The sequence below is a fragment of the Grampus griseus genome (genome assembly GCF_964374135.1).
Source record: "Grampus griseus genome assembly, chromosome: 11".
In the NCBI taxonomy this organism is placed as follows: Eukaryota; Metazoa; Chordata; class Mammalia; order Artiodactyla; family Delphinidae; genus Grampus; species Grampus griseus.
The window spans coordinates 23136259-23164191 of NC_139005.1; the positions used below are offsets into that span (position 1 = coordinate 23136259).

The window sequence follows — 27933 nt, forward strand, 5'->3', positions numbered from 1 at the left end:
TAAACCTAACTTTTATGTGCTCTGGGAAACCAGAAAAGTTTGTGACTCGTTTTATTGCAATATTCGCTTTATTGCCATGGTCTGGACCCGAACCTGCAATATCTCCGAGGTATGCCTGTATATGAAATTCTGTAGAAGGCAAAATTAATTTGGAGGAAAGAAATCAGTAGTTGACAGGGAAGAGATTTGATGGGAGGCAGTTTGAAGGTGATGGAAATGTTTTAATCATAATTGTGGTGGTGCTTACATTTGATTTGACAGAATGTATCAAATTATTTCATACCAGTGAATTTTACTGTATGTAAATAATATTTTAATAAAGCTGATTTTTTTAAAAAACAAATGACTACCAAGAATAAATGATTGAATAGATAGTGACTTCAGATGGTGACTTCATTTACTGAAGTGAGGAAGGGTTCAGTTTTAGGGAGATGAAATCTAATTTGTGCAGACTAAATTTGAGGTGCCTGTTCATAACCCTGGAAGAAATGTAAAGTAGGCGGTTATAAACGTGGGTCTGGACCTCAGGTGAGTTGTCAGGGCTGGAGACCGAAATTTGGGATTGACAAGCTTATAGATGATATTTAAAATCAAATAAATAAAAAGAAAATTGTTCTGGACAATGACATTCTTTTATGGAATGTGGCCATTTTTCTAACTAGAAAAACATACCTCCACTTCAGATTAACTGTGTAATAGTGGAAACGCTCTCACACTACTGATTGTTGCATTTCAGATGAAATTGGGAAGGTATTAAAGTTATCTGGTGCTTTCTGCATCACACTGTTTATTACCCAGGGTTGAGTGGCCAGTCCTTTATCTACATTTTATGGGAAGCTCAGGGCACCAGCATGACAGCAGCTCCTGCCACCTTCTGACCAGCTCCTCTCTGGTTTCAGAGGTTGTCACTCATTCTGTCCGCTGGTTCTTTTGCAGCTGTTTGGGATCCATTGAGCCTGAAGAGCTACTGTCCAGGGAACTACAAACTGCTTGAGTACTGATTGAAGGGTCTGGCTTTATAAAGCCTGGAATGTATTTACTAATTCTAAGATTTAGGTCACTTCACAGCACTCAAAGCTTTCTTTAATTGAAAGAATTCTGAAAATAAAACTTGTAAGTAGCAGCACTTAACATCTTTGGCCACTAAGTCACACTAGAAATGAGGAGAGGAGAGTGTATGGCAAAGCAAAAAACAATCAGTGTAAACTTAAGCAACTTCATTTACTCCTGAGAAATGCAAGGGAAAAAACAGCTTCTGCTTCCCAATTTACTTCTAGATTTTGTCTGTATTAATAGTGACTTTAACTGAGGAGAGAAATGTTAACCTACGACCAAAAACAGGCTACCTAAGGATTGTGGCACCTATTTCTCCAAACGTATTTGAGAGATGATTTGATTTGATTTGGCCTTGGTCATAAATTAAGACCAAGTCACAGTGTTGATCATAGGCTTGTAGTTTTTTTCCTGATATATTAAGAAGAAAGTTTATGACTCTGGCTTATTTAATGTTCATATGAAGTTAATTCCGTGTCCCTTAAAAATCTTTGTTAAAGAAAGTACATTTGTTATTGACACCCAAAGTAGGCAAAAAGAAGAGATTCATTAATTTTGCTGTTCTAGCAAAGTCCTGTAAAAGGACTCCAGTGCATACAGACACTTAAACTATGTCTGACGTTGGAAGCTCTTCATAATAGTTTATAACCACAGCCACTGTAATTTGGGGTTATGTTTTCCCCAAAAGCCACAGACATTACAATCAGTGGTTAAATTTTCTTTAAAAAATTTAGCATTGCCACCTGACCCTTCTTTTAAAAAAGGAAATAACATTTCTATTTTAGCAGGCCAGATAGTTTCACAACACTGAAATAATTTTTCTGTATTGACTTATTTCATTTTGATTCATTAGTTTAAAATTTTTATGTACTGAATTTTGATAGTAACCTAGTTAAGTATAGGTAGAATCTTAGAATTTTAATTGTCAACAGTATTGTATCTAGGGACAAGTGCACAATAGTACATCAACTTATCTCTCAAGACTTTTTCCTCCTGTTACATTTCCTATTTCATTCATAGCCATCTACCAAGTTACCCAGCCCAGAGAACGAATTCCTCCTAGACTCTTCCTCTCTCGTCCCCATTTTCATAGCTTTTAAATTACTAAAGCCTTCCCATTTTACCTGTTAAATAATCCTTAAACATATACACTTCCTTCCTACCTGCTATCATTGTCTTAATTAGGGTTCTTATTGCTTACCTTGACCTCTTACATAGATGTCTTTGCTTCCAGTTTTTCCCTTTCAAATTGCAATAAATAATGTCAGTGCCTCCTCATAGCCTATAGGATATTAAAGCTACTTAGTGTGATCTACATACCTTTCAGAACATAAAATATAAATCTGTGACCTGGTCTCTACCTCTCCAGCTCATGTTCTGCCACTCTGCTTCACCCTTCATGCTTTTTGTACCATACTGCTGGTACACGTACCAGGCTATTTATGGTACTGGGCTTTTAGTCATACTGTGCCTTCAGCCTAGAATGCCATTGCTTTCCATTAAACCCTCTCTTGTTTAATAACAGCCTTTTTTGTTAATTCAGAAAACTTCTCTGTCCACTTCTCAGATTAAATCAAGTGTTCTTTCTTCTTCACTGGCATTCAGTATTTAACTGTACGCTGCCTAGCCATATTATATTGAAAGAATCTGCTTCTTTGTCTTCTCTACTAGATTATAAGCACTTTAAAAGCAGGAAATGAGTCTTGAACAAGCCACAATAGATTATAAAATGGTGCTGGACCAGCACTGTTTTAAGGAGACACGGTAATCTTTAAAAAAAAGAACTTGATCTTCAACAACACAATTTAGCTCTCTTAGGAGTTTTGGTTGCTTTTAAATGGAACATATTACCAAAAGGAGGGTCACCAAAATTAATGCTTTGGATGTTATGATTCCTTTTTTTTTTTTTTTTTAATTTATTTTTTTACATCTTTATTGGGGTATAATTGCTTTACAATGGTGTGCTAGTTTCTGCCTTATAACAAAGTGAATCAGTCATACATAAACATATGCTCCCATATGTCTTCCCTGTTGCGTCTCCCTCCCTCCCACCCTCCCCATCCCACCCCTCCAGGCTGTCACAAAGCACCGAGACAATATCCCTGTGCCATGCGGCTATGGTACTGGCACAAAAACAGAAAGATAGATCAATGGAACAGGATAGAAAGCCCAGAGATAAACCCATGCACATATGGACACCTTATCTTTGATAAAGGTGGCAGTAATGTACAGTGGAGAAAGGACAGCCTCTTCAATAAGTGGTGCTGGGAAAACTGGACAGGTACATGTAAAAGTATGAGATTAGATCACTCCCTAACACCATACACAAAAATAAGCTCAAAATGGATTAAAGACCTAAATGTAAGGCCAGAAACTATCAAACTCTTAGAGGAAAACATAGGCAGAACACTCTATGACATAAATCACAGCAAGATCCTTTCTGACCCACCTCCTAGAGTAATGGAAATAAAAACAAAAATAAACAAATGGGACCTAATGGAACTTCAAAGCTTTTGCACAGCAAAGGAAACCATAAACAAGACCAAAAGACAACCCTCAGAATGGGAGAAAATATTTGCAAATGAAGCAACCGACAAAGGATTAATCTCCAAAATTTACAAGCAGCTCATGCAGCTCAATAACAAGAAAACAAACAACCCAATCCAAAAATGGGCAGAAGACCTAAATAGACATTTCTCCAATGATTCCTTTTTAAAAAGTATGCATTAGATTGTCTGCTGGGTGTCAAACTGAGATGATTCTTACTAGTATAGATATTGAATGAAATACAAAGTAATCTGGGCAAAAAAAAAGATAATTAATTTCAGCTTCAGAGAATTGTTTACTTTGAGCAACTAGTATGGATTTGTTGTAAGGTAGTGATGAGTTGCTGTATGAGTAGTAGTAGAATTTATTGGTCACAGTAAAGTACACTCTCTTTCACTGGTCAGTTGGAAACATCACATTCAGTTTCATATGCTCAGTTTTAAGAGAGACATTTCCAAATCAGAATGGGACTAACCTAAACATTTATTAATGCTTCCTCAGCATCTCTTCTTCTCTTCCCAGAGTGATACTTTTTTATTTCTTAGCCATGTGTTTTAGGTGAGATTTAACCTACCTTCTAATCTAGGAATAAGTCCTTATTTACTTAGGCTAACGATCATATTCCATTATATTCCATCCATGTTAGAATGTTCCAGGAATTCACACATATTCTGAGTCAAGCCTATAAGACTCCATTTGGGACTTGGATTCTCAGGTACTTAAGCACTCTCATTCACAGTAAGAAAATGAGAAAATCCTTGGAACTGTTCACCTTTGTAGTTTTAACACCTAGCATAATACCATGCATAAATCCAAGTAACCATCTTGGGACCATATGTGTAGAGCTTTTGTGAAAACGGAGCCAATACCAAAGGCAGAGCTAGAGAGGAAGAGATCCCCATCACATTGCTTGAACCCTAAGTGAAGCCTACTCTTAGTTCTTTTATGTTTTTCTATGTGAGGGTGTGAGTTATTTTTAAAGACAGTCTGTGCTGAATTTTCTGTTACCTGTGATTGAACTAATTTTAACTGATTGCCAAATAAATGTGCTAAGTAGTAAATGGGGTTAGATTTGAGTCCTAGCTTGTGACTCGTGTAACCTTGACCAATTTTTTAAAATGTATGATGCTCCATTTCCTCCAATCCCATTGTAAAAGTAGGATTAATAATACCTGCTTTATAGAGTTGTTGTGAGGCCCTTAGAAACATGTTTTTAAAAAAGAATATAAACTGAGATAGATTTGTAAAACAGCTTTAGACACTATAAAATATCGTAGATATTAGGTAGTATTGTGGTCAAGCCAGTGACAGAGCAGGAAACCTTGCCATATACTTTTGAAGGAATTGGAGTATTTAGTTCAGAGAAGAGAAGAATAAAGATATGGCAACATTCCTCATGTATTTGAAGGGGTGCCATGAAGAGATATTGTTTTCTATTTATTTGAAGAGGGACAGATTAGAAGAAATAGGTGAACAATTTTAAATTGCTCAGTACAATATAAAATCATCAAATCACAAGTTATCGAGCAAAAAGTATATCATTTTTACCCAGGACTGTGGAGAATGGATTAGGTAGGAGATTGAAGAATTTAGGTATTGAGAATGTAATTTCTACTGTCATTTTTTTGTTCGAGGATCTCTCTATTCCCGTGTCATCATAGGTACATGTTAATTACCAGCCCTGCAGAATTATACCCAGTTACTAACATGCCCCAAATCTACCATTCTTTTCATTTAATCATTGAAAGTTCTCTTTCAGAAATAATTACTGTAAAATCTCTTTAAAATATATTTAAAATTTTTACATTACCACTTTTTAAACGTATAATATTAGTTAAGTAGCTTTACTGCTTTAAACCTCAGGGTATACCTGCCTTTCAAAATGGTTCTGGGGATTAAGTGAAAATACACATAGGTTTTGTTACTTTAAACACCAAATATCATTGCTTTTTTTATTTTTAATACCATTTATATTATATTTTGCTTAACTCTGCTGTCCTTCACACAGATTTCTATTAGGTCATGGAATCTTTAATTTTAAGTACTATTAATGAGTTTATAACCCAACATAAATTCATTTAACTTACTTAGCATATTGCCTGAAACGTAGGATGTGTTGTAACTGAGATGACCACTACTGTTGTCAATACTGTTTTTATTACTGTTATTATTACCACCATCTTAATCACCTTTGTAGTTTTAACACCTAGCATAATACCATGCATAATAAACAGTGAGTGAATGGATAGTTGCTGTAATTACTTCAGTTTCTAAACTACATCAGGGTGCCCTGGGCTGCAGTGACCTCACAAGAAGCTGCAGGATCTTTTAAATATTAGAGGGCAACATAGAGATGCTTGAGATCTCTTGGAAACCAGGCAAACTACTAGCTTGTCAATACTAATTTGTCTTATATCCCTTTCTATTATATCATATTTTAGTGAACTTGGATTTTGGGGATTGCTGTGATAAAAAGCAAGTGCGATGCAATTATCAATGTGGAATAGGAAATGGAAGTGTTATTGTCCAATCTTAAGCCAAGATTTAAGAAGCTGTGCAATGCCTAGCATGTACAAAATTCCCATGAATAAGTAACTATGGTTAAGAATGAAATAAAAGTATTTTTCTTTCCATTTTGTGGTACCTTTTCAAATGGCTACAAAGGTATGTTCCATTAATAAATGGAACAATTTAGATATTTCCTTTGGCCTAGAGAGCAACATGAAAAAAATTACTGAGACGGCAAGGGATCATGAACTGAGAAAGCCTGGGAAGCTTTAACCTGGTGCGTATACAGGTGCTCTGGAGGACACAAGAAATGTAAGTTATCTTACATTTGTAAATGTAATCTACCCTTAATGTAATGTAATCTACCCTTAATGTAATGTAATGTAATGTAATTTGTAAATGTAAATCTACCCTTAAGTAGATTTTCTTTGAATTGGAGAAACAAATTCACTCATTCACTGATGATGAATTATGCATCTCTGCTCTGTACCAGATACTATATTAGAGTGCTAGTCATAAAGAATATGAACTGTAATAATTATAATCCCTGATTTCAAAAGACTCTCAAGTTGGTAAGATAGACAAGCAAAGTACTTACGACAATTCTGAGTTTTGGAATACTTTGAGAGATAAAATATAGAGTGGTCTTTGAAAGCACAAACAAAGGGTACTAGATCCACCCACTCTGTGAGGAGATGTGGAAGATCTGGACCATTTAACAGAAGCCTCCTAGAGATGATGATGCTTAAACTGAATTGTGCAGAAGGAGGAGTAGGCATGGTTATCAGAGGAGAAGGAAAAGGGGAAATCCTTCCAAGGTGGCAGCATAGCATATCCAGGGAATGCAAATTGAATACTCAACTACGTGCATGACAGAATGGTCGTTTCTGCAGAGGTTACAAACATGAATGAGACTTTGTCACTGTCTTCAAAGATCTTACAATAAACTAGGGAATATGTCAAATCCATAAATTATTCTAATGTGAGGCAGAATGAGCTATGACAAAGCACATTTGGTTGAGGCATTTGAATGCTCAAAGAAGGGAAATAAGCATAGTGGATGGTGGACATCAACTTGACAAAACTTGAATATGTTTATTGGGAAAGCAACATAAAACAAAGATGGAGTTGATATGCTTGAGCAGATTATGAGAACCTTTAAGTTAAATAGCCAAATTCACATTTAATATTATCAGAAATAGAATGCCGTTGATACGGAAGATTAATATGGCCGCCTTAAATGTGATACACTGAAGCACGGGAGAGTCTGAAGTTAAGAATACTCTCTGGAAGTTGCTGGAATACTTGACATGCAAAAAGAGGGCAGCCTAGCCCAAGTGATAGCAGTTGAAATGGCAAAGGAAAGACAGACATTTTGGAGGGAAGAAGACTTAACCTGGTGACTGGAAATAGGATATGAAATCAAATATGTCTCTAAGGCTTGAAATTTTAGTAACTGATAAAATTTCATTCTGATGACTCTAATTTAGTAACCCTGTATCTGGGGAAGACAACCAAAAATTGACCATTTTTGGTGTAATCCTGTTCTGAATAATAGTGAGTAAACAAAAAACATATTTTACCAACCTAGCAAGGTTTAAGTAGTCCACAGTTCCTTGGTTATATCATTTATTACTAATAACTTCATTTTCAAATAGTAAATCACCATTCTTTTCACATTATATTTGTGGGATATATTTAAGAATATTTAAGTATTTTCAGTTTTCCTCTATTTTATCAGCTTTATATTCTGTACATTTTTCTAACCCAGGTGTGATTGAGAACCATTATATCCCACTGTACATTATATCTTAATCAGGTGTAGTTGAGATCCATTAATATATGTTAATATCTGTGTTTCACAAGTTTCAGCATCAGTTGTTTTACAACACTACTACAGACTTTTAACGAATCCTTTGTGCACTGATATTACCATCCACAACAAAGTATTATATGAGAGGAGAAAAAAAATGTTGAATGATAACATGAACAAATGTATCAGAATCTGTAGAATTTAAAATTTTATAGACTGGTTTAAGAGGAAAACAATCTTTAATTTGTAAATCTCTTACATGAGTCAGGAAAAAGAGGTGATGAAAAAAACAACCATATATATATTTAAAAGAACGAAAGATAGCATCTAGGAATGAAATAGATAATGTTGAACTTTAAAGTTTACTGAGTGGAGCTTCTTACTCTACTCATCACAGCATAACTCGTATGGAACTATTTCACCAAAACCAACCATAAACGTGGCACAAAATATATAAAGTAACATTCTGAAGGCACTGTCATTGTAAAACAATTAATGTAGATGGGATTGGATGAGATACAATGCTTGAGAAAATGGAAACATGCGAGGCGAACTTTGCATTCAGTCTTTTTTTTTCTTTTTAACATCTTTATTGGAGTATAATTGTTTTACAATGGCGTGTTAGTTTATGCTTTAAAACAAAGTGAATCAGTTATACATATACATATGTTCCCATACCTCTTTCCTCTTGCGTCTCCCTCCTTCCCACCCTCCCTATCCCACCCCTCTAGGTAGGTGGTCACAAAGCACTGAGCTGATCTCCCTGTGCTATGCGGCTGCTTCCCACTAGCTATCTGCTGTACGTTTGGTAGTGTATGTATGTCCATGCTACTCTCTCACTTTATCACAGCTTACCCTTCCCCCTCCCCATATCCTGAAGTCCATTCTCTAGGAAGTCTGTGTCTTTATTCCCGTCTTGCCCCTAGGATCTTCATGACCTTTTTTTTTTTTTCTTAGATTCCATATATGTGTGTTAGCATACGGTATTTGTTTTTCTCCTTCGAACTTACGTCACTCTGTATGACAGACTCTGGGTCCATCCACCTCACTACAAATAACTCATTTTCCTTTCTTTTTATGGCTGAGTAATATTCCATTGTATATATATGCCACATCTTCTTTATCCATTCATCTGTTGATGGACAGTTAGGTTGCTTCCGTGTCCTGGCTATTGTAAACAGAGCTGCAATGAACATTTTGGTACATAACTCTTTTTGAATTATGGTTTTCTCACAGTATATGCCCAGTAGTGGGATTGCTGGGTCGTATGGTAAGTTCTATTTTTAGTTTTTTAAGGAACCTCCATACTGTTCTCCATAGTGGCTGTATCAATTTACATTCCCACCAACAGTGCAAGAGGGTTCCCTTTTCTCCACACCCTCTCCAGCATTTATTGTTTGTAGATTTTTTGATGATGGCCATCCTTACCAGTGTAGATTTTTTGTGATGGCCATTCTTACCGATATCTCATTGTAGTTTTGATTTGCATTTCTCTGTTGAGTAATGATGTTGAGCATTCTTTCATGTGTTTGTTGGCAATCTGTATATCTTCTTTGGAGAAATGTCTATTTAGGTCTTCTGCCCATTTTTGGATTGGGTTGTGTTTTTGATATTGAGCTGCATGAGTTGCTTGTATGTTTTCAAGATTAATCCTTTGTCAGTTGCTTTGTTTGCAAATATTTTCTCCCATTCTGAGGTTGTCTTTTCATCTTGTTTATGATTTCCTTTGCTGTGCAAAAGCTTTTAAGTATCATTAGGTCCTATTTATTTTTGTTTTTATTTCCATTTCTCTACTAGGTGGGTCAAAAAGGATCTTGCTGTGATTTATGTCATAGAGTGTTCTGCCTATGTTTTCCTCTAAGAGTTTGATAGTTTCTGGCCTTACATTTAGGTCTTTAATCCATTTTGAGCTTATTTTTGTGTATGGTGTTAGGGAGTGTTCCAATTTCATTCTTTTACATGTACCTGTCCAGTTTTCCCAGCACCACTTATTGAAGAGGCTGTCTTTTCTCCATTGTATATTCTTTACGCCTTTATCAAAGATAAGGTGCCATATGTGCGTGGGTCTATCTCTGGGCTTTCTATCCTGTTCCATTGATCTGTATTTCTGTTTTTGTGCCAGTACCATACTGTCTTGATTACTGTAGCTTTGTAGTACAGTCAGAAGTCAGGGAGCTTGATTCCTCCAGCTCCATTGTTCTTTCTCAAGATTTCTTTGGTTATTCGGAGTCTTTTGTGTTTCCATACAAATTGTGAAAATTTTTGTTCCACTTCTGTGAAAAATGCCAGTGATAGTTTGATAGGGATTGCATTGAATCTGTAGATTGCTTTGGGTAGTAGAGTCATTTTCACAATGTTGATTCTTCCAACCCAAGAACGTGGTATATCTCTCCATCTATTTGTATCATCCTTAATTTTTTTCATCAGTGTCTTATACTTTTCTGCATACAGGTCTTTTGTCTCCTTAGTTTGGTTTATTCCTAGATATTTTATTCTTTTTGTTGCAATGGTAAATGGGAGTGTTTTCTTGATTTCACTTTCAGATTTCTCATCATTAGTGTATAGGAATGCTAGAAATTTCTGTGCATTAATTTTGTATCCTGCTACTTTACCAAATTCATTGATTAGCTCTAGTAGTTTTCTGGTAGCATCTTTAGGATTCTCTATGTATAGTATCATGTCATCTGCAAACACTGACAGCTTTACTTCTTTTTTTCCGATTTGGATTCCTTTTATTTCTTTTTCTTCTCTGATTGCTGTGGCTAAAACTTCCAAAACTATGTTGAATAATAGTGGTGAGAGTGGGCAACCTTGTCTTGGTCCTGATCTTAGTGGAAATAGTTTCATTTTTTCAACTTTGAGGATGATGTTGGCTGTGGCTTTGTCATATATGGCCTTTATTATGTTGAGGAAATTTCCCTCTTTGCCTACTTTCTGCAGGGTTTTTATCATAAATGGGTGTTAAATTTTGTTCAAAGCTTTCTCTGCATCGATTGAGATGATCATATGGTTTTTCTCCTTCAATTTGTTAATATGGTGTATCACATTGATTGATTTGCATATATTGAAGAAACCTTGAATTCCTGTGATAAACCCCACTTGATCATGGTGTATGATCCTTTTAATGTGCTGTTGGATTCTGTTTGCTAGTATTTTGTTGACGATTTTTGCATCTGTGTTCATCAGTGATATTGGCCTGTAGTTTTCTTTCTTTGTGACATCTTTGTCTGGTTTTGGTATGAGGGTGATGGTGGCCTCATAGAATGAGTTTGGGAGTGTTCCTCCCTCTGCTATATTTTGGAAGAGTTGGAGAAGGATAGGTGTTAGCTCTTCTCTAAATGTTTGATAGAATTCACTTGTGAAGCCATCTGGTCCTGGGCTTTTGTTTGTTGGAAGATTTTTAATCACAGATTCCATTTCAGTGCTTGTGATTGGTTTGTTCCTATTTTCTATTTCTTCCCGGTTCAGTCTCGGAAGGTTGTGCATTTCTAAGAATTTGTCCATTTCTTCCAGGTTGTCCTTTTCATTGGCATAGAGTTGCTTGTAGTAATCTCTCATGATCCTTTGTATTTCTGCAGTGTCAGTTGTTACTTCTCCTTTTTCATTTCTAATTCTATTGATTTGAGTCTTCTCCCTTTTTTTCTTGATGAGTCTGGCTAATGGTTTATCAATTTTGTTTATCTTCTCAAGGAACCAGGTTTTAGTTTTATTGATCTTTGCTATCGTTTCTTTCATTTCTTTTTCATTTATTTCTGATCTGATCTTTATGATTTCTTTCGTTCTGCTAACTTTGGGATTTTTTTATTCTTTTTTCCCTAACTGCTTTTGATGTAAGGTTAGGTTGTTTATTTGAGATGTTTCTTGTTTCTTCAGGTAGGATTCTATTGCTATAAAGTTCCCTCTTAGAACTGCTTTTGTTGCATCCCATAGGTTTTGGGTCGTCATGTTTTCATTGTCATTTGCTTCTAGGTATTTTTTGATTTCCTGTTCGATTTCTTCAGTGATCTCTTGATTATTAAGTTGTGTATTGTTTACCTTCCATTTGTTTGTATTTTTTACAGAGCTTTTCCTGTAATTGATATCTAGTCTTATAGCATTGTAGTCAGAAAATATACTTGATATGATTTCAATTTTCTTAAATTTACCAAGGCTTGATTTGTGACCCCAGATATGATCTATCCTGGAGAATGTTCCATGAGCACTTGAGAAGAATGTGTATTCTGTCGTTTTTGGTGGAATGTCCTATAAATATCAATTAAGTCCATCTTGTTTAATGTATCATTTAAAGCTTGTGTTTCCTTATTTATTTTCATTTTGGATGATCTCTCCATTTGTGAAAGTTGGGTGTTAAAGTCCCCTACCATGATTTTGTTACTTTTGATTTTCCTTTTTATGGCTGTTAGCATTTGCCTTATGTATTGAGGTGCTCCTATGTTGGGTGCATAAATATTTACAATTGTTATATCTTCTTTTTGGATCGATCCCTTGATCATTATGTAATGTCCTTCTTTGTCTCTTTTAACAGTCTTTATTTTAAAGTCTGTTTTCTCTGATATGAGAATTGCTACTCCTGCTTTCTTTTGATTTCCTATTGCATGGAATTTCTTTTTCCATCCCCTCACTTTCAGTCTGTATGTGTCCCTATGTCTGAAGTGCGTCTCTTTTAGACAGCATCTATACGGGTCTTCTTTTTGTATCCATTCAGCCAGTCTGTGTCTTTTGGTTGGAGCATTTAATCCACTTACACTTAAGGTAGCTATCGATATGTATGTTCCTATTCCCATTTTCTTAATTGTTTTGGGTTTGTTATTGTAGGTGTTTTCCTTCTCTTGTCTTTCCTGCCTAGAGAAGTTCCTTTAGCATTTGTTGTAAAGCTGGTGTGGTGGTGCTGAATTCTCTTAGCTTTTGCTTGTCTGTAAAGATTTTAATTTCTCCATCAAATCTGAATGAGATCCTTGCTGGGTAGAGTAATCTTGGTTGTACGTTTTTCTCCTTCATCACTTTAAATATGTCCTGCCACTCCCTTCTGGCTTGCAGAGTTTCTGCTGAAAGATCAGCTGTTAACCTTATGGGAATTCCCTTGTGTGTTATGTTGTTTTTCCCTTGCTGCTTTTAATATTTTTTCTTTGTATTTAGTTTTTGATAGTTTGATTAATATGTGTCTTATTGTGTTTCTCCTTGGATTTATCCTGTATGGGACTCTCTGTGCTTCCTGGACTTGATTAACTATTTCCTTTCCCATATTTGGGAAATTTTCAACTATAACCTCTTCAAATATTTTCTCCATCCCTTTCTTTTTCTCTTCTTCTTCTAGGACCCCTATAATTCGAATGTGGTGCTTTTAATGTTGTCCCAGAGGTCTCTGAGACTGTCCTCAGTTCTTTTCTTTCTTTTTTCTGTATTCTACTCTGCAGTAGTTATTTCCACTCTTTTATATTTGAGGTCACTTATCCGTTCTTCTGCCTCAGTTATTCTGCTATTGATCACTTCTAGAGTATTTTTAATTTCATTTATTGTGTTGTTAATGATTGTTTGTTTGCTCTTTAGTTCTTCTAGGTCCTTGTTAAACGTTTCTTGTATTTTCTCCATTCTATTTCCAAGATTTTGGATCATCTTTACTATCATTATTCGAATTCTTTTTCAGGGAGACTGCCTATATCCTCTTCATTTGTTAGGTCTGGTGGGTTTTACCTTGCTCCTTCATCTGCTGTGTGTTTCTCTGTCTACTCATTTTGCTTAACTTAGTGTGTTTGGGGTCTCCTTTTTGCAGGCTGCAGGCTCGTAGTTCCCCTTGTTTTTGGTGTCCGTCCCCAGTGGCTAAGGTTGGTTCATTGAGTTGTGTAGGCTTCCTGGTGGAGGGGACTAGTGCCTCTGTCCTGTTGGATGAGGGTGGATCTTTCCTTTCTGGTGGGCAGGTCCATGTGTGGTGGTGTGTTTTAGAGTGTCTGTGGCCTTCTTATGATTTTCGGCAACCTCTCTGATAATGAGTGGGGTTGTGTTCCTGTCTTGCTAGTTGTTTGGCATAGGGTGTCATGCACTGTAGCTTGCTGTCGTTGAGTGAAGCTGGATCTTGGCATTGAGTTGGAGATCTCTGGGAGATTTTTGCCATTTTATATTACGTAGAGCTGGGAGGTCTCTTGTGGACCAGTGTCCTGAACTTGGCTCTCCCACCTCAGAGGCACAACCCTGATGCCTGGCTGGAGCACCAAGAGCTTTTCATCCACACAGCTCAGAATAAACGAGAGAAAAAATAGAAGGAAAGAAAGGAAGGTAGGAAGGAAGGAAGAAGGAAGAAAGAGAAAGAAAGAAAGAAAGGATAAAATAAAATAAGTGTCCATCAACAGATGAATGGATAGAGATGTGGCACATATATACAATGGAGTATTACTCAGCCATAAAAAGAAACAAAAGTGAGTTATTTGTAGTGAGGTGGATGGACCTAGCGTCTGTCATACGGAGTGAAGTAAGTCAGAAAGAGAAAAACAGATACCGTATGCTAACACATGTATATGGAATCTAAAAAAGAAAATGGTTCTGATGAACCTAATGCAGGACTGGAATAAAGACACAGACTTAGAGAATGGACTTGAGGACACGGGGCAGGGAAGAGTAATCTGGGATGAAGTGAGAGGGTAGCACTGACATATGTACACTATCAAATGTAAAATAGATAGCTAGTGGGAAACAGTTGCATAGCACAGGAAGATCAGCTCGGTGCTTTGTGACCACCTAGAGGGGTGGGATAAGGAGGGTGGGAGGGAGACCCAAGAAGGAGGGGATTTGGGGATATATGTATACATATAGCTGATTCACTTTGTTATACAGCAGCAACTAACACAACAATGTAAAGCAATTATACTTCAATAAAGATGTTAAAAAAAGAAAATAAAGTAAAATTAAAATAGTTATTAAAATAAAAAATAATTTTAAAAGTAAAAAAAAAGAAAAGCGTACAGACAGGACCCTAGGACAAATGGTAAAAGCAAAGCTATACAGACAAAATCACACACAGAAGCATACACATACACACTCACCAAAAGAGAAAAACGGAAAAAAAAAAAAATATATATCTTTGCTCCCAAAGTCCACCTCCTCAATTTGGGATATTTCGTTGTCCTATTCAGGTGTTCCACAGATGCAGGTACATCAAGCTGATTGTGGAGATTTAATCAGCTGCCCCTGAGGCTGCTGGGAGAGATTTCCATTTCTGTTCTTTGTTGGCACAGCTCCCGGGGTTCAGCTTTGGATTTGGACACGCCTCTGCGTGTAGGTCGCCTGAGGGCGTCTGCTCTTCGCTCAGATAGGACGGGGTTAAAGGAGCAGCTGCTTTGGGGGCTCTGGCTCACTCAGGGCGGTGGGAGGGAGGGGTACAGATGCGGGGTGAGCCTGCGGCGGCAGAGGCCGACGTGACATTGCCCCAGCCTGAGGCACGCTGTGTGTTCTCCCGGGGAGGTTGTCCCTGGATCAGGGGACCCTGGCTATGACGGGCTGCCCAGGCTCCTGAGAGGGGAGGTGTGGACAGTGACCTGTGCTCGCACACAGGCTTCTTGGTGGCGGCAGCAGCAGCCTCAGCATTTCATGCCCGTCTCTGGTGTACGCGCTGATAGCCGCGGCTTGCGCTCGTCTCTGGAGCTCCTTTAAGCAGCACTCTTGATACCCTCTCCTCGCGCAACAGGAAACAAAGAGGCAAGAAAAAGTCTCTTGTCTCTTCGGCAGCTCCGGACTTTTTCCCGGACTCCCTCCCGGGTAGCCGTGGTGCACTAACCCCCTTCAGGCTGTGTTCACGCCGCCAGTCCTCTCCCTGCTCTCCGACCGAAGCCCGAGCCTCAGCTCCCAGCCCCGCCCGCCCTGGCGGGTGAGCAGACAAGCCTCTCGGGCTGGTGAGTGCTGATCGACACCGATCCTCTGTGCGGGCATCTCTCCGTTTTGCCCTCCACACGGCTCTTGCTGCGCTCTCCTCCATGGCTCTGAAGCTTTCCCCTTCTGCCACCCGCAGCCTCTGCCCGTGAAGTGGCTTCCTAGTGTGTGGAGACCTTCCCTCCTTCACAGCTCCCTCCCACTGGTGCAGGTCCCGTCCCTATTACTTTGTCTCTTTTTTCTTTTGCCCTACCCAGGTACGTGGGGAGTTTCTTGCCTTTTGGGAGGTCTGAGGTCTTCTGCCAGCGTTCAGTAGGTGTTCTGTAGGAGCTGTTCCAGATGTAGATACTTTTCTGATGTATTTGTGGAGAGGAAGGTGATCTCCGCGTCTTACTCTTCCGCCATCTTTAAGCTCCTCCCTGCATTCAGTCTTAAAAGCGTTTTCTACTTGGCAGCATGCAGAATTAAAACTCAAAAGCATAAAAAGTCTTACAGCGCCAACGAGGCAGGAGGCAGAGTTTATGCCTGTCAAGAGGCATATTTTCAGAACAAACTCTCAGAACAACAAAAATCTGTGTTCAAATTACCCCCAAGTCCTTGGCCAAATCCTAAATTGCATATGCAGAGTGCAAGACTCTTAAAATCCAGCAACAAAAAAAGAACAGCTGAGAGGCTAAAGAGCTGACCAGGTACTTTGGGGAAGTAAGGGTTGTAAGTTAAGTCTTGCAAAGGTAGAAGTGTTTTGATAAAGACTTTCATTTGAGAATCCCTGAAAGGTGTTACTTTTTAGAATAAAGCCACAACCTAGGAATAAGGGCCCTTACAAAACAACATGTAAAAATGGCCAATAAGCATATGAAAAGGTGTTCAATATCATTATTCATGCTGGAAATACGAATTAAAATCAAAAGAGTTACCAGTATACCACTGCCCTGGGTATGGATATAATTAAAGGGACTGACAAAATACCAAGTACTGACAGTGATGTGGATCAGTTGGACCTCTAGTGCTTTTTTGGTGGGAGTGTAAATTTGCCTACTTTTTAAAAGTGTGTGGCCGTATTTACTAAGTAGCTCAACACGTGTATACTCTGGCACCCACCATTTCCACAATTATGTACGCACTCAACAGAAATTAATGCTTATGCCCACTAAAAGATGTGTAAAGGAATGATAAAATGAGCTTTCTTCATAATAATCCCAAACGGAAACTCTCCAAATATCCGTTATTGGTGGAATGGATGAATAAATTGTGGTGTATTGTTTGGAACACTACACCAAAATTAAAAGACAAACTAATGATACACTCTACAATATGGATGAATCTCAAAAATTTTGTGTTGAATAAAATTTGGTCACAAAAGCATAAATATGGTGTGATTCAAATTTTATGACCTTTAAGAACAAGAAAAAGTAACCTATGGGGATAGAAATTACAATAGTGGTTGTCTATGATGGGGAGAAGCATGAGAGAACTTTCTGTGGCATTTAATTGTTCTTTTTCTTGATCTGGGTAGTGAGTAAATGGGTGTATATGTATGTAAATATCCACTGAGTGATACACTTAAAGTTTGTGCATTTCACTGTGTATGAAATTTATAAAGAAAGCTAAGCACAAAGGAAAAAGATTGCAGTCATTTATAAAATAGCTATTTACTTAAAAAGCTGTGAGAAGCATCTATAGTGTTACTTCAGAGGAAAATCATAGCCTTAAATATTTAAATTAGAAAGTAGAAAAGACTGCAAAATAATGAGCTAATAACACTTCCAATTTATTAAGGAAGTTAGATAAGAAAGAATAGAATAATCCAAAGAAGATAGAAGGAAAACAATAATAAAGGTTATGACAGAAATGCATGACATAGATTAGAAAGTTTACAAATACTAAACTGTCATTTTTTAAAGACATAAAATTCACAAATCTTTCACAAGATTAATGGACGAAAGAGGAATGTTATTAATGAACATTATCAGAGGGATGAATCTTTATTTAGGATAATGTAGATCCTGTAAAAACTTTAGAGATGATATAGCAATATAAATAACAATACCAATCAACTGTAAAGCTTAGATGAAATGAAAGAGTAACAAGAAAAATATAAATCCCAGAACTGATGCAAGAAGAATTAGAAATGCTAAATAGTTCTGTAGCTGCAGAAGAAACTGTATCTGTAGTTTAAAAATATTCATTTTTCTCTAAAACATAAATGTAAATACTCCCCTCCCAGTAGATGGAGTCCAGTTTCCCTCCCTTTTGAGTGGCTTTTGAGTGTTGACTGGACTTAGTTGTTCATATCTAATGAACAGATTATAGAAAGGGAAAAAATGTTAGCTTTATGTTAGAGACACCTGGCAGATAGCCCTTTAACCAAATGACCAAAGTTAACATTGCCAGTGATAAATTATGTTTAATGCCATGTTGCCCCTGATACGATACAATGAGAGGCATTCTTCACCTTTATGGTATTCTTCTCCAAAATTCATAACCCCAGTCTAATCATAAGGAAAAAAAAGGCAAATCCAAATTTCTTCAAAATACCTGAAAAGTATTCTTCAACAGTGTCAATATAATAAGGAAGACTGAGAAACTACCACAGATTGGAGGAGACTAACGAGACATGATGTCTGAATGCAGTGTTCTGCCCTGGTTTAATCATGGAACAGAAAAAAGGCATTGTTGGAAAAACTGATGTAATACAAATAAAATCTGTAATCTGTTTAATATTACTGTATGATACTGTTTCTTAGCTTGATAAATGTACCGTAATTATGTAAGATGTTAATAGGAGAAGAAGCTGGATTAAGGGAATATGAAAACCCTTGTACTATCGTTGCAAGTTTTCGGTAAATCTAAAATTATTTCAAAGTAAAAAAGTTTCATAATTTTTTCTAACACATATCTAGTTAAAAAGAGCAGTTTTACCTACTCCCTTCTAAAACCTCACTGAAATAAAAACTCTGAAATGGAGCCCTAAATGAGAAGTGGAGATGACTGAGAAGACCAATGTACAGTATACAGTGTACATTGTAGAAACTCCCAAAGGCTTACTCATTGGTGTCACCAGATATCTCTAGAAGTGAAAATGAAGATGAAGCTTCGAATAGAAGGAAAGTTTGGAAGTCTGTTTAATAAACAGTTAGATCCCCACTTACTCTCTGCCAATTCTGGCAGAAAACTGGGATTAGTTCTCTGGAAGAAAAAGAGAGAAATAGAGGGTCTCTAGACCAGGGATCACCAAGCACAGCTGAAGGTATAGATGCTGTAATGAAATGGGGTGAAAAGGTTCAAGCTGCTTATTGAGAACCTTAGCCATTTTTCCCATCACAGCTTTCAGAATGCTGACAACCAGACAGGAAATTGGAAGATTCTTTTCTGAGGAATCTAGTCAGCCCAAGATAAAAGACTTAAATGTATTGGTATCAGAAATTGCCCCAAGGAAACAACCCAGCCAGATTGCTCTGCTATTAAGATCACAGTCCATAAACCACAACTGCAAGCAGAGATGTTACTCAGCATTTTAGTACTCTACTCTTTAAACATGAGCAAATAGTCAAGTATAAACAGATAATTTCCCATGAAAAGCAGAACATAAAACATTCTATGGATATATGAAGAGTTTAAAAAACTTATTAATTTCCTCAAGAGTAAGAGATTTTGCATCTATGAAACGGGAAGAGGATGCTTTTTTTTTAAGTCAAATAAAAGGATTAGAAACAAAATACAATAGAATGTTTAAAAAAACAACAGGCGTCAGAAGATGAAGTGATAGAAGTCTTCCAGGGAAAATTGTATAAAAATTTTATTAAAATATAAAAATTGTATTAAAAATTTTATTCCATTGAAGAAATGGAAAATAGGAGTGAAAAGACCAGAAAATATGGCAGTCAGTTCAGGAGGTTCATTAGCTGAATAATAGGATTTTGAGAAATAATAATAAAAAAAGCAGAGAATAGAATGCAGGAAACAATATAATAATAATAGTAGTAGTATTAAAGTAAATCTTGCAGAACTGAAAGACATGATTTTCTAGATTGTAAGATATGAGTTTCTAGGTAGGCCTGTAACTAAGTTTGTTGTTAAATTTTTGAAAAACAAAGGTAAAGAAAATTAACAAATGTTCTCATAAGAGAGAAAAATTTTGTGCAAATGATGGGGAATCAGAATGTAATCAGACTCCTCAATAACCTTGAAAACTGAACAGAATTCCAACCTAGAAATTCACACTTAGCCAAACTATAAATTAAGTGTGAGGGTAGAATGAAAGCATTTTCAAGACAAAGGAGATACCAAAACAGTTCTCATGTGCCTTTTCTCAGGAATCTCCTGGAGTAGGTACTCTATCAAAACAAAGAAGTAAACCAAGAAAAAAGGATCCAGTGGTATCTAGAAAGCTGAAGATAACAGCTCGAGAGATGTGGCGAAACCCCTAGAAAAATGACTGAGGGAAATCCCAGAATAGACAGCTATGTAGCAGACCTAGAGAACAACCAATCCAGGTTGGAGATACGTCCACGAGATTTGTCTCCAAGAAAATAAACATAATAGAATGCCTGATATCTTTGAATATATTGAGAAGATAATTAGACAATTAGATAAGAATTTTGGAGTTAATGTTTAATACATACTCGCTTAGGCCAATATAATGTGGCAGTAGTAACATTGTATCATTTCTGAGCCCATATCTAAGAGACCTTAAAAGACCTTTCACTCTTCTTTTACAATTCTGTCCAGCTGCTATGTGAAAAATCCCGAGCTCGTCTGCAGGAGCTGGGAGCCCACAGGAAGGAGAAACAAGCCATCCTACTGTAGGCCATCCTAGAAGTAGTGGCCACATCAGACCCAGCAGTTGATTGCAGATACATGGGAGAGCCCAGGCAAGACCAAAAGAACTGTCCAGCTGAACCCAGCTCAGATTGCCAACTTACAGAATTATGAGCTAAATCAGGGATTGGCAAGCTTTTTGTGTAAAGGGCCAGATATTAAATATTTCAGGCATTTATGGGCCAAGAGGTTTAATTGATACTATTATGTAGGAGTTTATGTTAACCCAAGAAAAAGCAGATATTCACAAATTTTTTTTATTGATGAAATTCAAAATGTAGTATTGATAATAAGGATAATTTTTCATAGTGTAGCTCTACTAGTGAGAAGAATAGAATTCTCTTTGGGGAGGATAACATTTTGCTTAATTGTGGTTCAATTAAGTATCGCTATCATCAAAAATGGTTACAAATACTCATTTATTAATGCTAATATGTAATGAGACTACATATTTCATCTTTAAGAATGTCTTTCACACAAATAGGTACTGGCAAATGTTGATACCTGTCAATGAGCATATGATTTTAATTGAGCATATTCATTAGCTGAGAAGCATCCATAGAATCAGGTTCTTCTATTAATATTTTCCATTTAGCATATCATTACAATGCAGATTAATTATTTCCAATTGAAAGTTAGATGAAAGCTCCTCAGTTGCCCAGTGAATGGATTTTGAAATGTGGAAATTCCATTTGCAGTTGGATCAATGTGTGAAAAGCACTGATGGAGCTGTAGTGTGAGCTCATAAATTCATGTAGGAATAGAAGTCTCACTTCATTTTTTTAACTGTTGATGCACAGGAAGTGCATACAGCAGCTTGACTTATGATTCAGACACTCATTTTCTAAGGTACATTTCCACAACTACGTGCGACTTTTAAAATAATACATAATTAGATAATATGCATACGTCATGTATAGAAACAAAAATTAAGTGCACTATTGCCCTAGAAAAATCTTTGATACTGTGTTTTACTGCCCACAGATCAAAATTAAATTGATTGGGCTTCCCTGGTGGTGCAGTGGTTGAGAGTCCGCCTGCCGATGCAGGGGACGTGGGTTCGTGCCCCGGTCCGGGAGGATCCCACGTGCCGCGGAGCGGCTGGGCCCGTGAGCCATGGCCGCTGGGCCTGCGCATCCGGAGCCTGTGCTCTGCAGCGGGAGAGGCCACAGCAGTGAGAGGCCCGTGTACCAAAAAAAAAAAAAAAAATTAAATTGATTGCTGTGATTTGTTTCCCATAAATAATTTAACTGTGTTTACAATCCTTAACTAAATCACACTGATAAAGAACAACCTCAGACCGTTTATTAAGTCACGATCCCATTTTTACTGAAATGTATGGTGGATTTAATGGATACTAAAGCATAACTATACTTTTAAGCAATGAGGAGAAATTTTTAAATCTTATACAAAATGTTATATAAGCTTTTAGCCCTAAATGACATTCATCATGACATATTTAATTGTAACAGTGTAGAAACTGATCCCAGTCATTCATTTTTTAAAAATAAGTATGTAGAACTCTTTCTTCCCCACTTAAAAACTAGTTATATAATCGTTTGGATGTGATTTCTTGCACATTTTTTATTTTTAGACAAAAAAATATTTATGATGAGAAGTGTTAACATGTATTTTAACAAACCATAACACATATGCAAATGGATAGTTTTCCCTCCAAACTGTTTATTTTAGAGCAGTGCTTCTCACCTGGAGGGGATCCAGTGAGCAGATGCCAAGTATGCTGCTTATAACAGGACTCCCGCCTCCACCCCCAGCAAGGAATTGTCAGTAGTACCAAGGTTGAGAAACCCTGCCCTAGAGAATATATCACATCCCAGGGGTTTGGCCATTACTAAAATATTCCGGAAAACGTTCTTTCAGAATTGTCTTGTTTGAATATACTCATTGGTGTCAAGTTTTCATCTCTTGTGAGGTATATTTTATTTTAGACTAATCCTCATGACTCATAGGGACAATTTAGTTCATTCATGGAATTCAACAAAACATGCAGGCAGATATTTACACACACTTGAATACGCACACAAAATTCTAATCATTTCTAAGTAATTGAGAATTTGGGCTGGTTAGAAAATGGAAGGCTTAAACTACTTTTTTGCAGTATGCGGGCCTCTCACTGTTGTGGCCTCTCATGTTGTGGAACACAGGCTCCGGACGCGCAGGCTCAGCGGCCATGGCTCACGGGCCCAGCCGCTCCGCGGCATGTGGGATCTTCCCGGACCGGGGCACGAACCCACGTCCCCAGCATCGGCAGGCGGACTCCCAACCACTGCGCCACCAGGGAAGCCCCTTAAACTTTACTTTTGTATGATATTCAAAGATACTTATTGACAAGTAGTATTTATTCTTTTTTTTTTCATTTTTATTTTATATTGGAGTATAGTTGATTAACAATGTTGTGTTAGTTTCAGGTATACAGCAAAGTGATTCAGTTATACATATACATGTATCTATTCTTTTTCAAGTTATTTTCCCACTTAGGTTATTACAGAATATTGAGTAGAGTTCCCTGTGCTATACAGTAGGTACTCATTGGTTATCTATTTTAAATATACAGTGTGTATATGGATTTCACAACCTTGACTGTCACCTAACTCCCAAATGGGGAGGAGAGAATCAAGGAAACTTTCTTTGTAAATGTTCTTCTTCAACTCAAAAATTAGGAAAGGAGGGTCCTCAAAAATGTGGACTGAGCAGACAGTGTAAACTCGCAGCCCCTTTCCCCCCTAAAAAAAATGTTAACTGAAGAACATAGTAGCTAACTCTTCATGTTTTTTCTGGATATATCCCTTTTATTTAAATTGATCCTTTTGCCTTCAACCAAACAGATCTAGTCAGATTTACTTATATGACCCTTACTAGATAGAAATTCTGGTTGATATTCAGTATGATATGGATTTATCTTTTATATTCAAATAATCCAGGTCTACAGTAGTTTTAAAATTATAAAACCCTTGAAAACCAAGGATTTCTGTAACTTGGCTGTTGGCAAAACCTGTCCTGAACTAATGTGAAACTTATACTTTTAATTTACCCACATAGTGTGAATATTCATACCCTTCACTGAAGAACTATTAATGTGTTTTATTTCAGGGGGCTTAGTAATATATGCACTACTTTTTGCCTTTATAAAATCTGAAAATTTTCAAATTCCAAATTAGTAAGTATGAAACCAATAGAAATTACAATAGTAGATGCTTTTATTTTAAATAATCTTTTTTTGTCCTCATTTTTTTTTCAAAAATTACTACAGTTTTTCATAATGACTTATCACCTCACACCAGTCAGAATGGCCATTATCAAAGTCTACAAATAATAAATGCTGGAGAGGGTGTGGAGAAAAGGGAACCCTCCTACACTGTTGGTGGCAATGTAAATTGGTGCAGCCACTGTGGAAAACAGTATGCAGCGTTCCTTAAAAAACTAAAAAGAGTTACCACATGATCCAGAAATCCCACTCCTGGGCATATATCCAGAGAAAGCTCTAATTTGAAAAGATACATGCACCCCAGTGTTCATAGCAGCACTGTTTACAATATCCAAGACATGGAAGCCACCTAAATGTCCATTAACAGATGAATGGATAAAGAAGATGTGGTACATATATGGAATATTACTCAGCCATAAAAAATGAAATAATGCCATTTGCAGTAACACAGATGGACCTAGAGATTATCATATTAAATGAAGCCAAATAGAGAAAGACAAATACCATATGATATTGCTTATATGTGGAATCTAAAAAAAATGATACAAATGAACTTATTTACAAAACAGAAATAGACTCACAGACATAGAAAACTTACAGTTACCAGAGGGGACAGGGAGGAGGCATAAATTTGGAATTTGGGATTAACAAATACACACTACTATATATAAAATAGATAAACAATAAGGACCTACTGTATAGAACAGGGAACTATATTCAATATCTTGTAATAACCCATAATGGAAAAGAATCTGAAAAAGAATAGGTATATGTATACATATAACTGAATCACTTGGCTATACACCTGAAACATTGTAAATCAACTATGCTTCAATAAAAAATTAAACATAAAAAATACTATAGTTTTTTGACTTTAATATTTTCAGAAAATCATGGAAACAACTTTGTATTTTATTATTTCATCAATGGAACTAAAGCTTAATGTACTTAGTGATAGAAAATAAAGAGTAACAATTGTCAAAGTCTTACTATAGTGCTTTTGAGATTTGTGACTTAACTTTATATATTAGGGAGGGAATCCAAAAAATTATGAGTTTACCAATATTAAAGTAGGAAGAGGACACAGTCAGGCAAATGATAAGAGCTAATGTATATATTGCTAATATTTCTATGAAAAATGCTGCATATCACATAATCTTTTAAAATGCAGAATAAAGTTAGATATGATTATCCCTTAAATAAGCGAAGATTTAAAAACTGGTGAGACTAAATGTAATCAAGGTTGCAAGAAAACAGCTATTCTCATGGGCTGCTTATGGGAAAAAATTGTACAAAATGTCAAAAGCTGTAAGAGAGCTCAAAAATTATATCCCTTGGGCAACATGATTCTACCTCATGAATTGAAATTAAGGAAGTATCTAATATGCACCACAAAGTTACATATATGGATGCTTGTCACTGCTTTATTAAAAACAACCAAAATATCCATGAATAAATATTAGTAAAATAAATTATTATACATCCCAGTAATGGAATATAAAATCATAAAAGAATATATAATTACTTTAAAATATTCAAAATGTATTTTAAATGAAAAATGCCAGAGTTAGAAAATAGTATGTACAGTTTGAGTCCCATCCTCTTCATACCCAATTTTGTACGGGTGTGTGTGTGTTTTGTGTTCATATTTTTATGTATTTACTAATTTTCTATAGTAAATATATTCATAATAGAAAATTCTTACTACTTCATATTTTCTAGGTTTTATGTATATATATATGTATATATTGATATATATGTGTCTGAAATTAATCAGGAAAAACTAAACAAAAACATATATACACTACAAAGTGAAGGGTCCTCAAGAATAACAAAATAAGGGAAATACAACTGAGAAATTTCAAGGCATTTTCTAATTGATAGCCTGTTCAAAAAAAGGATGGTACCTTTGTAGACAAATGGAAGTTATAGAAGTTTGTTGCATTCTTCCAGTCCATGAAATGCTATTTTAGCAGAAAATATTTCCTGGTTTTTGAGAAGTGTTACATTTCTTTTTCAGAATTTTAGCCTTCTTTCTCTTTATCTGAAAATTTGAACTCTCTCAGGGTTCTTGATTACTATTTCAGTAAAATGGGGAATATCACTTTTTCCCTAGATTTCTCATTTCATATATTAGCACACAGGGTAGAATTCTTACCTCTCATTCATGGTGTCCAGCTCTCAACATCTTAACCTGGCAGAAGAACTAAACTAGCTGTAAATCTTACCACCCAGACCACACTTGATTATTGTATGATGGGAAAATTAAATGTGAATAAAACAGCCTAGAGCATTAGGGTGTTCTTGGAAGAATAAACACAAGTTGGAAGTCTTATGTGGACAGTGCAAAGTACAGGAAAGCAATCAATCATGTAAACATCAAATGAAAGGTTGGTAAGGAAGCCATTGGAGTCTGTCAGGCGCTCCCTGCAATAAATGGCTTACTCCATTTCTTTTCCCTTTCACTCAGTTTAGAAAATGAATTCTGTGGAATCTCTAACAGAACCCAAAAGATTTCGTTAAGTTCTTATTCCTGTTTAAAGGTATGCTTTGAACAGAGTGAGCTCAACCCACTGAAGAGGGTTTTTAGTTTATATAAAATGGGCACAAACATGTCATAACACATACCTCCCTGACTTTTTTCATCCTCCCACAAACAGGAAACTGTTAAGGCAGCAATAATAGAAGAGCAAAAGCGAAGTGAAAAGGCTGTGGAAGAGGCAGTGAAGAGAACAAGAGATGAATTGATAGAGTATGTAAAGGAACAGAAAAGGGTAAGTATCCCCTGAAGGGTTTTAACTTGTGCTTCCACAAACTGAAGCATTGGCTTTGGTACAATGACATGAAATTTTAAAATATTTAAAATGTCCTTTGCCATCTAATTTAGGAATCTTCATCTAAGATTATTTTTCTGATATAATTATATATTCTAATAGTTAATGTCTATAAACATAAATTCCATCTGTCAACAAAAAAAGCACACTGAATAATTTCTTGCTGGATTCCTAGAAATGACCTATAGCATTTTCAATTTAACTCTACACTTGCGAAGAAAGTAAACAGTTATAGACTTTTCGTTTTTTGGCCATAAGTTTGTTATTTCTTATAATATTTGTCAAAATTTGTATGCACTCGTTAGGCCTTCGGACTGGGTTAACACCACTGTGGTTCTAATAGATTTTATTACGGTTATCAAATTAAGGCTCTTCTGCCATAGTTCCATTTCAAACAAAATTCAGAATGTGCTTGTCACAATTCAGAATGCATATTGGAGCTTTACAAAATAAACATCATTTCAGTACAATGTGGTTTTATTAATATGTGAGTCTGAGCAGTAGCCGGAAATAATGGACTTAATAGCTTAATTTGTAGATTTTTCAACAAATCTTTATTCTTCTTAAGTAGTATCCAAGATGAGAAACACTTAGGATGACTTAGTAATCTCTGTAATAAGCATATTATATTACATTATATTATATAACATTATATGGTGAATTTTCTCACACACTATTTTATGTCTCATTTATATGTTTAGTGTAACATGTTATATATTATAAAGTATCACAGTTAAAGACTATATTATACAATATATAGTATTATATAATATAGCATAATAAAATTATAAATAAAACAGTGTGTATGAGGATAGTTGACACAATTAATTGTTGGTCAAAATGACAAATAAAAGATTATTCTTCAGTTGACAGTTAAGTAGAAGACTAGGAGTGTCATACAAACTCATGATACCACTTTAGTTCCATACCCTTAATTTGAAGCCAAGTTTGGTATGATACAAAGGAAGTTCTTACCCCTCAGTAACTACCATTAGGTTTCAACAAAGCAGAGTTTGTCAGCAGAGTAAAAAATTGCTAAGTAGGCTTTTCAGATAACTTAACCACTCACAGAAGCATTTCATATGGGATTAGATCTTTGGGCATGTTATCTCAAGGTGTTTTTAAAAGCAGTTTCACCCAAACAAATTCCCGATGGGTGTGTAACCTTCGGAAGAGAAAATTCTGAGCCAGATATAGTCAACTGACTTTTCAGGAAGTGATATATTCCCAGAAAACTCCTATTTCTATATGTATCCCCAAGGAGTTTATGTTAA

The 27933-nt window shown here is 36.2% G+C and overlaps 1 protein-coding gene across 7 annotated transcripts in view; it reads left to right on the forward strand.

Annotated features, from left to right (window-relative positions):
• CCDC91 (coiled-coil domain containing 91) overlaps nucleotides 1-27933 on the forward strand; it is a gene marked incomplete at its 3' end in the record, with an annotated part of 398367 nt that overhangs the window by 295540 nt on the left and 74894 nt on the right. For all 7 annotated transcript variants that reach the window (XM_082666097.1, XM_082666099.1, XM_082666098.1 and 4 more), the window contains one exon: nucleotides 26486-26599. In XM_082666097.1, the coding sequence (XP_082522223.1) occupies nucleotides 26486-26599 (114 nt within the window). The remainder of the gene's footprint in view (nucleotides 1-26485; nucleotides 26600-27933) is intronic.